The sequence below is a fragment of the Hyperoodon ampullatus genome, assembly GCF_949752795.1.
Source record: "Hyperoodon ampullatus genome assembly, chromosome: 4".
NCBI lineage: Eukaryota > Metazoa > Chordata > Mammalia > Artiodactyla > Ziphiidae > Hyperoodon > Hyperoodon ampullatus.
This window is the reverse complement of record NC_136917.1, coordinates 30,089,631-30,103,547: the sequence shown is the minus strand read 5'-3', so window position 1 is coordinate 30,103,547 and position 13,917 is coordinate 30,089,631. Positions and strand designations below refer to the sequence as shown.

Below are 13,917 nucleotides of genomic sequence, written 5' to 3'. Positions count from 1 at the left end.
CCCCTTTGCCCCCCACAGTCGATAAGCTTACCACATACTGTCTTGGACTTGCCCGAGCTGGTGGTCTGGTACCAGTGCCTGTGGCCGGGGGACCCGCGGAGAACACCCCCGTCCCATCTGCTGCCACACTGCTGGACCGCCAAGCTGTTGGTGGCTTTGGATTTGTTCTGTCTGCTGCTGGGTGAGCCCCCTCCCCAGCGTCCTTGAGCGCCCCGCACCACCACCATGCGGACACCCAAGGGGCCGTGGAGGGGTCTGTCTTCCTGTCTTTATCTGAGGGTCTCTAGATTGGGGGCTGGCTGCCTGCCCTGGTGTGTGTACTTGGGCTGTGTGTCTTCACATCGGTGTGTTCATCAACATATTTCTGGGATGTCTGGGTCAATGTGTATCCGTGTGAATGGGGAAGATAGGGACTCTCCACAAGTGTGACTTTGTGTGTTTTCCTGTCTTCCTGGGTCTGGGTGCTGGGTGAGCATCTGGCTGTGCATCTTTTTTTTTTTTTTTTCAGTCTTTCACATGATTTTATTCGCTGCATGTCTCTTTGAGTTGTGGATCTGAGTCTATGTGTCTATAGTGGGGGAGGTATGTTTGTATTGTGTATCTCTGTGCATGTTTGACTGTGTGTATGTTGTGTGCAAGCCCCTGGGTCTATCCGTATGTCTGGGGCTGGTCTGTGTTGAATTTATATCCATGTGAATGAGTATGATTCTGTGTGTGTATGCTCATGCACACGTGTGTGTGCGTGTGTATGTGTGTGTCCCTTCGGGTCTCTGGGTTGCATGTTGTGTTGCTGTGTTGTGCATTGTATTGGTTTTTTTTGGGGGGGTGTTCATTGTGGGTGACTCCTATGCATGCACTTGAGCTATGGGAGCCCGTGACTATGCATCTGGGCTGGGGGTGGATCCAATGGTATTTGTGTAGCCAGGTGTGTGGGGGGGTCTATATGGGCCTATGTGTATTGTGGGTATATTGTTGCATTATATGTCTGTGTGTGTACATCTGAATCTGGGTGTCTGGGTCAGACTGTGTGGTTGTATTGTATAATTGTGCATGTCAGACCCTGTGTGTTTGGGAATCTGCGTGGCCTGAGCTTGCTTGGGGTCTAGATGTGTGGCTGGCATATACGAGGGCTGCCCCCCCATTCACCAGTGGGCAGAGCTAGTGACCAAAACCTCCTCACTGGGGAGGAGAGGCCAGGCTGGGATACTAGCTTTGCCCTCCCAGCCCAGTAAGGGAGCTGGGGACTGTGGGAGGCTGGGTTCCAGCTGCCTGGCTCCACTAAACTTCAGTGGGTGACAGAATGACAGGGTCAAGACAGGGGAGGGAGGCCTGGGTGTAGGCTTTGAGGATGAGTGGGCCAGACAGAGAGCCTGCACCTGCTGGGGACAAGCCCCTTGGTCTGTCTGACTTCAGGATGGCGGTGTCATGTGAGGGGCCCTGGACGCTGCTCACACACAACTTTGCCACCAGTATCTCCCCTCCCAGCTCAATCAACCACAGAGTCATGGATATAGACATGAACACATACACAGATCCCAGATACAAGCACACACACACACCAACACAACCCACACATCCATGGACACAATGCATAATTGCTCTCTCTCTCTCTCGCTCCCGCTCTCTCTCTCTCTCTCTCACACACACACACACACATCGCAGAGAGGAACACACACACTCAGACATGTACCCATGTGTACCACAAACACCTATTCACACTACATACGCATGTCATAGACATAGATACCCATCAGCACACACACACACATTCACACACAAAGACACGCAGAGCCACAATCATACACACATACATCAGGACACACACACACACAGAAAGAGCAAGCCCTTCCACGCTTATCCCCTCCTTATCTTAACCCCTCACCCACCTCATTCACAGGACCCCGCCCGTGAATGGGTCCCTGGGGCTCTGGCCTCCTCTGGCCTCTTGGCCATACTGTCCTCTCTGCGCATGTCCCCATGTCCAGGCTGTGGAGATGCCGGGAGGACAGACTGGCCGGAAGGCCTAAGGAGGGTAAACCTCAGTTGACCCATCCATGAGTGGGGTCATCTCCACCCCCTGCAGTCAGTCTCCCCATCGTGCTGAGTGAGACCGGTTTGCTGGTACCCCACATCCAGGGCTTCTTTTGCAATGACACCACCATCCAATACCCCCGAGTGGCCCATTACATCATCGAAGACTCGGCACTCATAAAGATGGGCTTCTTCGTCTCCATCTTCACGATAAGAGGGTGGCCACTTTCACCTCAGGCCATGGTGACACACCATGGGCAAGTTCAACTGTTTTTCTGGCAAAGTGGAAACCCCCACCCATTATAGATCTAAGGCAGGAGGAAGTACCACCTCTTTTCCTACTGAAATGGGAAATCTCACTGCTCGATGGCATAAAACTCCTTTCCTTGAGGAAAAGGTTAGCCCCCCACTTTTGACATAATATAGAGGAAACACCTATCTCTCTGCCTTAGGTATGGAACAAGAAGTTCAGCCCCTGCCCCCCAGTGGACAGGGAAGCCCCATCCCTTATATGCAGAAGGCAGGAAGCAGTCCTGCCCCTTTTCTGGGGATCTGGGAAATCTCCCCCTTTCAAACATGGAACATCCTGCCTCTTTCTCCCAGTGTCAAGGGAAGTTCCATCATTTTCAGGCATTTGGGAGGAAGTCTATCCTTTTTTCCTGGTATAACAGGAAGCCCCACCCCTTTCATATATGAGACAGGAAATCCTGCCTATGTCTGACATAAACTAGGGAGATGACCCACCTCTTTTCCTGGTATAACAGGAAGTCCCGCCCCTTTCAGATATGGGACAGGAAATCCTACCTATGTCTGACATAAACTAGGGAGATGCCCCGCCTCTTTTCCTGGTATAACAGGCAGTCCCGCCCCTTTCAGTTATGGGACCCCCCCCCCCTTTTCTTGATGATATGGGAAGCCTTATCCCTTGGCTTAGGAAGTCCTGCCCATTTCAGGCACAAGGGTGGGAGAAGTCACCCATTTGTGTGTGTGTGGGACGGAATGAAAAGCCCCACCCCTTTGCCTGGTTTAGTGGGAAAGAACAGCCTCCCTTCCATATGAACCTGTCTGAGACAAAGGGTTGGGGTTTTTCTACTCTTGTTGCGCCCTCCGCCCTCAGCAGTGACCCCTCACCCCTCTGACACGGCCCCACAGATCAGCCTTGGAGAGTTGATTTGTGTCAAGCTCCTGCAGCTGAGCTCGCCAGCCTTCATGAGCAGCACTTACACGGTCATGATCTACAAGCAGCTGGGCACCTTCATTTTTGGCGGCCTGGCCAGCTGCTCCCCGACCAGCATTGCCAAGATGACCACAGGTCCCCTGCGGCCCCACTTCCTGGCCGCATGCCTGCCCGACCCAGCCTCCTTTGACTGCGAGAGCGGCTACGTCACCAACTACACCTGCACAGGGCACCCCGAAGATGTCCTCAATGCCAGGCAAGTGGGCGGTCAGGGAGGGGAACCCAGGAAGCATCCTCACCCCACCCCAGCCCCAGCTGATGTCCACCCGGCCCCTGCCCGTCCCCCAGGAAATCCTTCTATTCTGTGGACGCCTCCATCGGGATGTACTCCATGGTGTATTTGGTGGTGAGTGTTGGCCGGAGGTGGGCTGCACACCCGGCAAGGCCAGAAAATACTCCATTGTCCCCCCACCCGCCCCCACCCCATGCTTGGTGCCAGCAGTGCCAGGCACAGCTTCCATAGAGCTTGTGTGTTCCCCCAGAGTCAGGAGGGCAAGAACGGGGAGGGCCCATCTTCTCTTAAGACTCATTCAGCATCCCTGTCCCAGAACAGCAACTTCCAGAACCCTCTGTCTCCCCCTCCCTGCAGCTGGAGAGGGCCCATGCCAGGCTGGGTCCATGCCCAGGGCTGGGCTCCACCAAGGGCAGGGGGAAGGGAAATCAGGCCCAGCTGAGGTGTAGCTCTAAGTTTTGGGTGATAAAGTGGCAGGAGGAGCAGGGCAGGGGGTGGGGGAAGCCCTGGGAAGGAGCTGATGACCCACAGGCATAGACTCGGCTGGCAGAAGCGGATCACACACATCGGAGCCAGCCCAGAGCACCCGGGCACCGTGGTGAGCAGACACAACGACACAGAAGCCCTGGCCACAGTGCACGTGATGCTACATGGCTGCCTTCACACCAGCAACGTTTTCTTCCTGAAAGGCAGCCCATTTGACTGCCAGCAGGCCCCCCCCTTTTTTAAAGACAAAGTAACAAAGTAACTACAGCCTCCTGTAGTGATAGCAGGGCTTTGGAGCTGGAATGTACATGCTCTATTCCCAGCCTCAACTGTGTGTGACATTGGGTGAGACACTCAATGTCCTTGGGCCTCCATTTCCTCATCTGTAAAATGGTTGTGGAAATAGCACTTGCCTCCTAGGGTTGTGGTTTCATGAGTTAACACATAAATGAGCTGATACGCTCAAAGTATTTAGAACAGGATCTGCCCTAAAGGTCACTATTATCATGAATAACAGGCAAAACAGACTCCCTCCGTCCCGGGGGAGGGGGGGTGGTTTGGGGGCTGGGTGCACGCCAACAATGCCAGGCGGTGCACAGACTGACCACACAGCTAGGAGTCAGGGCTTCCCCTGATTTTATGGACCGAATGGTCAATTTTGTGAACAGAATGTTCTGGGTCTCGGGGAATTCCCCCACCTCACGTGCGCATGTCTGATTTCTCCCCAAAACACACATCAGCCACTGTCCCGTTCTTCCTGCTCATCAATTTCACCTGATGTTTAAAGATGGGATTTTTTTTTTTTCTGTTTTCCATTTCAAAATCAAGAGCCCAAACTCTGCTTTTTGAGGGCCCCCTGATGAGGCCGACCTGCTTCGATTAGAGATCAGAAAGTGGCAGTGCCGGGTCACAGTATGAGCGTATCCAGAGGGTCTCGCCTGACTCTTGGGAAATCATTCACTATCTAACAATTCTCCCAATATTAATAGCATGATAAACCATCTTACAATGATGGTTTCGGGGGCCACAGCCCCTACCCTCTTTAGAGGCTGAAATCCATTTCCATATAAAACTGACAGGCTCAGACAGGCCGGTGGGCACAAAAACGCATCCGCAGGATGGAGTCCCTCTGGATACCTGTTCCCAGGGTTTCAAGGCGCTGCCCACCCGCCTTCCAGCTCTATGTACAGGCCAGTTCCTGGGGACAGAAAATCTGGCTCTTACGGCCCACCATCCAGCTCCTTTTCTTGTCCCTGGCTCTGTTCACTGGCTACATCCGGGTCTTGAACCATGGCACCACCCCTATGATGCCATCTTCGGATTCTTGCAGGGAGCTTTGATGGCTTTCTGGGTGGTAAGTGATGCCGTGGGACACCTGGGTACCAGGGAGGCTCTGTTGCCTGAGAGCCATTGGGTACAGCTGGCACTCCTCATCTCCCAGGAAGGGAGCCCAGGAGAGGCCAGACTGAAGAGGGAGCAGCCTTGGGGTGTAGGTGATCTCAGCCCACCCCAACCCCTCCCCACTTCATCCCTGCGGGCTTTCTACATCTTGGGCAATGCCAAGTCCCAGAAGCTCCAGGTGCTAGAAGACCACCCATCCCCTGCTCGCCACTTTCCTCCTCATTTCCCCTCTCTGTATTCCTCCCCTGAGGGCCCTCAGGGAACCCAAGGGATGCCCCGATGCAGAGAAAGATAGAGGGCACCCATTGCTCACCAGAGCCTGTGCTCTCCAGGGGGCTATCCCTTCCAAGGTGGGCTAATCCAGGGAGCCCCACCTCCCTGGAGCTCAGCCCTGACCCCAAATCAGCCCTGCCATGGTGGGGTGACACAGGAGGCCCCATTTTTCTGGGGCTGAACCCCAAATCAGCCCCTCCCAGCAGGGCCACTTCCACTTTTATGTTTTGATGATTCTTGATATATTAAATAATAAAATGCCAACACAGGGTTTATGAATTTTTGACAGATATTAACGTGGGTTGATGGACTTCCTATTTCAATCCGGGAACCGGGTCTCGGGGATCAACCATAACAACATTTGATAACCACAGAAGTCTCAATCAGGTTTCTCGACCTTGGCTATTGCCATTGGCATTTGGGGCCAGATTATCCTTTGCTGCAGAGGCCAGCCGTGTGCACTGTAGGACACTGAGCAGCCTCCCTAGGCTCCACCCACTGGATGCCAATAACAGCCCCAAGCTGTAAAGATCAAAAATGACTCCAGACATTGTCAAGTTTCCCCTGTGTGTTGGGGGGGTGGGAGGGAGAATCACCCCCAGCCGAGAACTTCTGCCTTAGGGGATTCTGCTGACCCCCAGGAGACTGTGCTCCATAATCATCTGACCTACTGAAGTCCCAGGATGCTGTACACGTTTAAATCACAGAGAGAGGAAGTAATTCACAGATGCTGGGGGGAGGGGGAGGGGATCACCCTCCTTTGTACTGTCTGATCCATCAGGAGTTTATTCTGGTGTCTCGTGTGACCTAAAGATCTAACTCGGTTGTTTTTTGTTTGTTTGTTTGTTTTTCTCAAATAATTAACAGGGTTTCTCAACCTTGAGCACTATGGACATTTGGACCAGATAATTCTTTGGGGGGAGGGGGAGACTGTCCTGTGCACCCTAGAATGTTTAGCAACATCCACTCACTAGATGCCAGTAACACACACACACACACCCATCCAGGCATAACAACCAAAAACATCTCCAGACATTGCCAAGTGTCCCTGCGGGGCAGAATCTCTCCCTGTTGAGAACCACAAAATTGGAAGCCACTGGTGAGAGCGTGAGGTCCCAGCCCTTCAGCCGGCCTGACTGACTAATCCCACCCCCACCCCGCAGTAGCCAGAAGCCATGGAGGAGGAGGGAGAGGCTTCCAGGGATGGCAGAGCTGGAGGCTGCCAGCAGAAAGTGGCCCCAAGAAGTCTGGCCTTCGCTTGTGGGGCAGCACAGGAAGTCTTGCCCAGTATTACAATAATAATTGTAATACTAAGAGCTACAATTTATCGTTTACTCTGCAAGGGGAAACCGGGGCCATCTTGTTAACTGGGCCATCTTTGGACCCTCCCAACCGCCTAGAGGGTTCCTGACAGCCCCATCTTGCAGGAAATTCAGCCAGAGGGAAGCCAAGTGGCCTGTGCAAGGTCATATAGTAATAAATGCAAAGGCAGGGCGATGGATTGGAATAAATTATAACAATGGAGCAGAGAGGTGCCCATCTGGGGGGAGCAAGGCAGCCCGCCGGAAGCCCTCTATCCCCGCAGTATGTAATCCAGCTATAAGTCTTAATCTTTGATGTTGACCCCAGGCAAGGCTGAGGGTGACCCCACCTGCGATAGACCCAAAGCCCAACCGAGGTGTCCAGGGGGAGCGCACAGTCCCCCCCAAACCTCCATCAGCTTCCAAAAGCATCCGCAGTCAAACATGGAAGGGAAATCGTGGTTTTACTTACTACGCAGCTTCAAGACAAGTTCTGCAGAAACCGACCGCCCCCTCCTCCCAAAACTGTCGGCTACCTCGGAGCGGCCAGCTCGGCCCCACTAGGTGCCCTCCCGGTTAATGCGAGGGTTCTGGCGAACGAGAACTAAACGGAACGGGGAGGGAGGCTTGGGACGGAGAAACTGAGGCAGGGTCGTTCGGGGTGAGAGCGGGGAGAGGCAGAATCTCCCGGCTGCTTGTTTACTGGGCGCTCTCCCTCCCCCCGCCCAATCCCTGCAAAACCCGGGTCGCCAGGCCTGGCTGGGGGCGGGAGGGTTGGGATGGAGGAAGATGGTACTGTTGGTGCCTGAGAGGCCTCACCCCCCACCCACCCACGGCCCGGGGTGGGGGGCGCACGGAGCCCGGCTCGCCCCAGCTCCTGCCCCCAGAGGTCTCCAGGCGGCAGGGGAGGGGTATCCGTCCATCCCCGCACCCTCCGTCCTGGGGCGGGACCGGGGGGCGGAGCGGGCCGGTGACCTGCAGTGACGCGAGCCCCGCCCGCTCATATAGAGGCGCCCCGGGAGCGCAGGGACCGTGCTTCGCCGCCGCCGCCGCGTCCACCACCCGACCCGCTGCCGCAGTTCCCAGCATCAGCACCAGCGCCGCCGCGTCCACCATCAGCGCCGCCGCCATGCGGGAGATCGTGCACCTGCAGGCCGGCCAGTGCGGCAACCAGATCGGAGCCAAGGTACGCGAGGGACCGGCCCTGGGGAGGCGGTCGAGAGATGCGGAGCGCGGTCCACCGAGCTCCGCAGAGCTCCTCCACCATGGGCCTTTTGGGGGACGGGCCCCCCCAGGAGGCCAGCACCCCAGGGACGGTGGGGGAGGGCGCGGGGGGCAGGGCCAAGCTGGGAACAAAGAGGCCCATGGGGGTGGGGCCCAGGCTTCTGTCCGCTTGCCACAGCTGGCCTCACAGCTGGCCCACTGTGCCCTCCACACGCACAAAGAGACCCGCCCCTCCCCACGGCAGCAGCCAGGGAGCGCTGACCCCAGCCCGCTGGGCTGCGGTGGTGAGTCGGCTCCACCCCGCCCCCACCGCTCCCTTCTTGCTGCCTCATCCTCGTCCGCCCACTCTGCCTCTAGGTTCCACACTCACCTTGCCTGGGGGACAGGTGGCAGCTAGGGAGGTGAGTGGGGGTCCTGAGCCCAGAAGATGGAGGTGGGGCAGACCTGGCCACCGGCTCCACCTTCTTGGTCCTTACTACCGCCCCCCCCCCCCCAGTTTTGGGAGGTGATCAGTGATGAGCATGGCATCGATCCCACTGGCACATACCATGGGGATAGTGACCTGCAGCTGGAGAGAATCAACGTGTACTACAATGAGGCCACAGGTAAGGGGCAGGGGGCACCTGCCAGAGTGGGGGTGGGGAGGGCCTGGGAGGGGACAGGATACTGGTTCCTGGGGCTGACCAAGCTGCTCTCCATCTGCTTCTCTGCAGGAGGAAATTACGTCCCCAGAGCTGTGCTGGTGGACCTCGAGCCGGGCACCATGGACTCTGTCCGCTCAGGTCCCTTCGGCCAGATCTTTCGTCCTGACAACTTTGTGTTTGGTGAGTCACCATCATGAGACACAGGCAGGGAAGCCCCCACTCCCCAGATTCTTTCACTTCCACATGCTTGGTGAAAATTCTTTTTAAAATTCTTCACCTAGCATCTAAACTCAGGAACCCAGAGGCCAGCGGGGAAAGAGGATACACAGGCCACTGTGGGAATCCAGGGGAGGCATCTGATACAACCAGGGGAGGTGCAGGGTAGGGAAGGCTTCCCGGAGAAAGTAGCATTTTAATTTAACAGTATGAACCTGAGCCAGACTGCGGTGTTCAAATCCCTGTTCTCCCACTTCATGCAGTCGACAAATACTTATTAGAACCTACTGCATACCAGGCCCTACTGTACCCCCTGGGAATATAGCCAAGAATAAAACAGATAAAGCTCTCTGCCCCCACCCCCAAGCTGACATCCTGGTGGAGGGAGCTGGGAAGATAAATAAATGGGAAGAGAAGAGAAATAAATCAAACTCAGCCACTGATTGAGTCATCTTGGTGATTTTGGACAGGCCCTTCAGTCTCTCTGTGCCTGTCTCCTCATCTTTAAAACAGGGATTATACAAAAACTTACTTTTCAGGACTGTGAGACTTAAAGCCACTAACACATATAAAGAACTTAGAACAATGCCTAGCACAGAGGAAAAGATAACTAAGCATTTGATGTTTTGTTGTCATTTTTATTATCTTTATCACTATTAATGTCTGCAGCCTGAAATGTGAATAGGATTAGGGCTGACCAAAGGGCAATGAAGGGAGGAAAGCTGTGTAAGACAGGGATCAGCATATGTGAAGACAGTGGGCACATTTGCAGTCCTCAGATTGAAGGGGCCTGCACACTCTGAACAACTGTGTAGGAAACATTTCCTGGTACATCTAGGTCAAGCTAAGTGCACATCCCCACCTGACCTCAGGCCCCAGCCTCCCCCTCCCCGAGCGCCTCTCCTCCTAGTACACAGTAGTTTAGTCTGGAGTTTAGGGATTGACGGGACAAGCTATGTGACCTTGGAGGAGTGACTTCCCCTCTCTGGTCTGTGCAAAGATTCAAAAGATGTGAGGGATTCTAGGATGATTATGGGTGGCTCCAGTCGGGCCAAAAGATTCTGTGGCCTCTGGTAGGTGAGGCAGGGGAGTGGTAGAAAAGTGTGGACTCAGGAGCCAGACCACCCAGTTCAAATCCTATTCTCTCAGAGGAGGTGACATTGAACAGAGACCTGAAGAGTCAGTCAGGGGAGTACCTGGGGGTAGAGCATTCCAGGCAGAGGGCACAGCACAGGCAAAGGCCCTGGGGCAGGACCAGGCCTGGTGTGTTGGAGGAACAGTGAGGAGGCCCATGTGGCTGGAGCAGAGTGAGCGAGGGGGAGAGAGGGAGGAGGGGAGGGCAGGGAGGGGACGGGGCAGGTCGTGCAGGGCCTTGTGTGTCCCAGGAGGACTTGGATCTTTACTGGGAGGGAGGTGGGAGCCCTGGAGGGCTGTGGGCAGAGGAGGGGCGGGGCCTGACTCAGGTGCTCACTGGTGCCCTCTGGCTGCTGCAAGGAGAACAGACTAGGGGGAGGCTGTGGGAGGACCAAGGCAGAAGCGACTGTACTGATCCAGATGGGCAATGAGGGGGCCAGACCAGGATGGAAGCAGAGGAGGGGGTAAGAAGAAATGTTACCTGCTCACAAAAATACCAGCCAATATTCTAATCCTAATCCTTGTCCTCTCGAGTTTGCATTCCCCAGTGAAATTACAGACAATAAACATGATTAATTTTAAAAAAACAGGTTTATCACTTCTGCAGAGGGTAACAAAGTCCTAAGGAAGGGGAAAGAGGCAACCATGTAGGTATCTGAAGGAACAGCATTCCAGGCAGAGGGAACAGCATATGCAAAGGCCCTGAGGCAGGACTGTGCGCCGGTGTGTGGCAGGGACAGGAAGGAGGCCTGTGTGCTTGGGGCAGAGTGAACGAGGGGGAGAGAGGGAGGAGGGGAGGGCAGGGAGGGCACAGGGCAGGTCATTCAGGGCCTTGTGGGCCGAAGGGAGGACTTAGGGTTTTACTGAAAGATGAAAGAACTGGGGTGATTTTGAGCTAAGGCAGAACATGATTTAGGTTTTATCAGAATCCTTCTGGCTGCTGGGTGAAGGGAAGCAAGGATGGAACCCGAGAGAACAATTCATAATAATAATAATAACAATAATAATAATGATTTTGTTATTATTATTCAACTATAGGATGGCTGGGAGTGGGGTGGAGGGTGGGCTTTCCCCATATCAGCCTGGGTGTCCCCTCCCCTTCCCTCTTCAGGCCAGTCTGGAGCCGGCAACAACTGGGCCAAGGGCCACTACACAGAGGGTGCCGAGCTGGTGGACGCGGTCCTGGACGTGGTCCGGAAGGAAGCCGAGAGCTGTGACTGCCTACAGGGCTTCCAGCTGACCCACTCGCTGGGCGGGGGCACGGGGTCTGGGATGGGCACCCTCCTCATCAGCAAGATCCGCGAGGAGTTCCCAGACCGTATCATGAACACCTTCAGCGTGGTGCCGTCACCCAAGGTGTCGGACACGGTGGTGGAGCCCTACAACGCCACCCTGTCCGTGCACCAGCTGGTGGAGAACACGGACGAAACCTACTGCATCGACAACGAGGCGCTGTATGACATCTGCTTCCGCACCCTGAAGCTGACCACGCCCACCTACGGGGACCTCAACCACCTGGTGTCGGCCACCATGAGCGGGGTCACCACGTGCCTGCGCTTCCCGGGCCAGCTCAACGCCGACCTGCGCAAGCTGGCCGTGAACATGGTGCCCTTCCCGCGCCTGCACTTCTTCATGCCCGGCTTCGCGCCGCTGACCAGCCGGGGCAGCCAGCAGTACCGTGCGCTGACGGTGCCCGAGCTCACCCAGCAGATGTTCGACGCCAAGAACATGATGGCAGCCTGTGACCCCCGCCACGGCCGCTACTTGACCGTGGCCGCTGTGTTCCGGGGCCGCATGTCCATGAAGGAGGTGGATGAGCAGATGCTCAGCGTGCAGAGCAAAAACAGCAGCTACTTCGTGGAGTGGATCCCCAACAACGTGAAGACGGCCGTGTGCGACATCCCACCCCGCGGCCTGAAGATGGCCGCCACCTTCATCGGCAACAGCACGGCCATCCAGGAGCTGTTCAAGCGCATCTCGGAGCAGTTCACGGCCATGTTCCGGCGCAAGGCCTTCCTGCACTGGTACACGGGCGAGGGCATGGACGAGATGGAGTTCACCGAGGCCGAGAGCAACATGAACGACCTGGTGTCCGAGTACCAGCAGTACCAGGACGCCACGGCCGAGGAGGGGGAGTTTGAGGAGGAGGCCGAGGAGGAGGTGGCCTAGGGCCGCCTCCATCACTTCACATCAGCGCCCTGCTAGGAGGCTGACCTTTGACCCCCCAAGAACCCCGTGCTTCACCTCCCAGCCTGACTCCCCTCTGACCCTACAACCTTGCACCTCTTCCCCGGCCAAACTTTGACCCCTGAGCCCCACTTTATCTCTGACCCCCCTTGAACTCTCCCACCTTGGACACCCCCATGAGCCCTGCTTCACTTCTGACCCTACAAGCCCCATCTTTAACTCCATGATCCCTCCTTCACCCCTGACCTCTCCACCCTTGACCTCCCCACGAGCCCCATTGCACCCCTCAGACCTAGAAGCCCTGGTTTACTTCAACCCCTCCTTCTGAGTCTCTCCCTTCATCTCTGAACTTGCCTCACCTTTGACCCCACAAGTCCCACCCGCCCTCTGAACTGACCACCTTTCTGGCTTCCGTGACCCCCTATTTCCTTCCTGAATTCACTCCGGTCAGCTCCCGCCGACCTTGGTTTTCCAGGGGTGCTGCTGGGGGAGAAAGAAGCCCTGGAGCATGTGGGCAAGAGAGGCTGCTCCCCGACCCTCCCCCCGCCTCACCCTCAATAAATTAATTGTTGCCCTGCCGTGTTTCTGCCGTGTGTACTTTTCATCATCCTGTGGGAAGGTCACGTGAGGGCTCCTCCCTATGGGATGGAGGTGGGTGCTGAAGGAATTTCTAGTCTGGGGGTGGGGAGAGGGCAGAGATTTCAGAGTCAGACAGACCAGGCTACGCCACTAACTCACCCTCTGGTGTTGAGCAAGATGCTGGCCCACTCTGAGCCTCGATTGGCTCACCTGTAAAATGGGCTTACATGTTTTCCCCCCATGCTCCACCTCAGGGATGTTTGTAAGGACTCAAGGGCACAGTACCTGGCACTGGGTGGGTTCTTAGTGATGGAGATGCTGCCACTCTCTGTGGGGCATCTTGCGAGAATGGAAAGCTGGAGCGGGGAGTCTCTAGGGAAGGAAGCTGGGGAGATGGCAGCCAGGGGTAGTGCCCGAGGGGCAGTCCTGCCAGAGTCACTGACGTGTGGAGCACTTTGATGGCCTGGCTCATCCCTTATCTCATAAACCTCACACCAACCCTGTAAGATCTGAACTTTTAGGGAATTCCCTGGCGATCCAGTGGTTAGGACTCCTCGCTTTCACTGCAGAGGGCGCAGGTTCGATCCCCTGTTGGGGAGCTAAGGTCCCACAATCTGCACAGCACAACCAAAAAACAAAGATCTGAGCTTTTAGAGAGACAAAGTATATAAGTTAGCTCTTGCTGAGTAACAAATTAGTCACCCCCCAAACAATGTAGGGGCTTAAAACAACAGCAGTTATTTATTTTTGCTCCCAACTCTGCAATTTGGGCAGGGCTTGGCGAGGCAGCTCATCGGTGCTCCCTGTGGCATCAGCTAGAGAATCCTGCTGGAGGCTGAGGGATCTCCTTTCAAGGTGGCTCACTCACATGACTGCCAAGTTGATGCCTCTGGGCTCAGCAGGGGCAGGTAGAAGGAGGGTGTCAGTACCTCTCCATAGTCTGCTTGGGCTTCCTCACAGCATGGTGGCTGG

General features: G+C 55.6%; 1 protein-coding gene across 5 annotated transcripts; it reads left to right on the top strand.

Annotated features, from left to right (window-relative positions):
• Nucleotides 1-8,075: 8,075 nt before the first annotated feature.
• TUBB4A (tubulin beta 4A class IVa) lies at nt 8,076-12,348 on the top strand (the record flags this gene model as incomplete). 5 transcript variants are annotated; one of them, XM_079702765.1, is made up of 4 exons in its annotated part: nt 8,076-8,147; nt 8,682-8,790; nt 8,899-9,009; nt 11,291-12,348. In XM_079702765.1, the coding sequence occupies 4 exons, from the start codon at nt 8,091-8,093 to the stop codon at nt 12,346-12,348; spliced, it is 1,335 nt and encodes a 444-aa protein (XP_079558891.1). The 5 variants fall into 5 exon arrangements, with proteins under 5 accessions (XP_079558891.1, XP_079558888.1, XP_079558890.1 ...); XM_079702762.1 differs by having other exon boundaries at nt 8,091-8,147; nt 8,682-8,742; nt 8,902-9,009; XM_079702764.1 differs by lacking the exon at nt 8,682-8,790 and having other exon boundaries at nt 8,091-8,127; nt 8,902-9,009.
• Between the last annotated feature and the right edge of the window lie 1,569 nt (nt 12,349-13,917).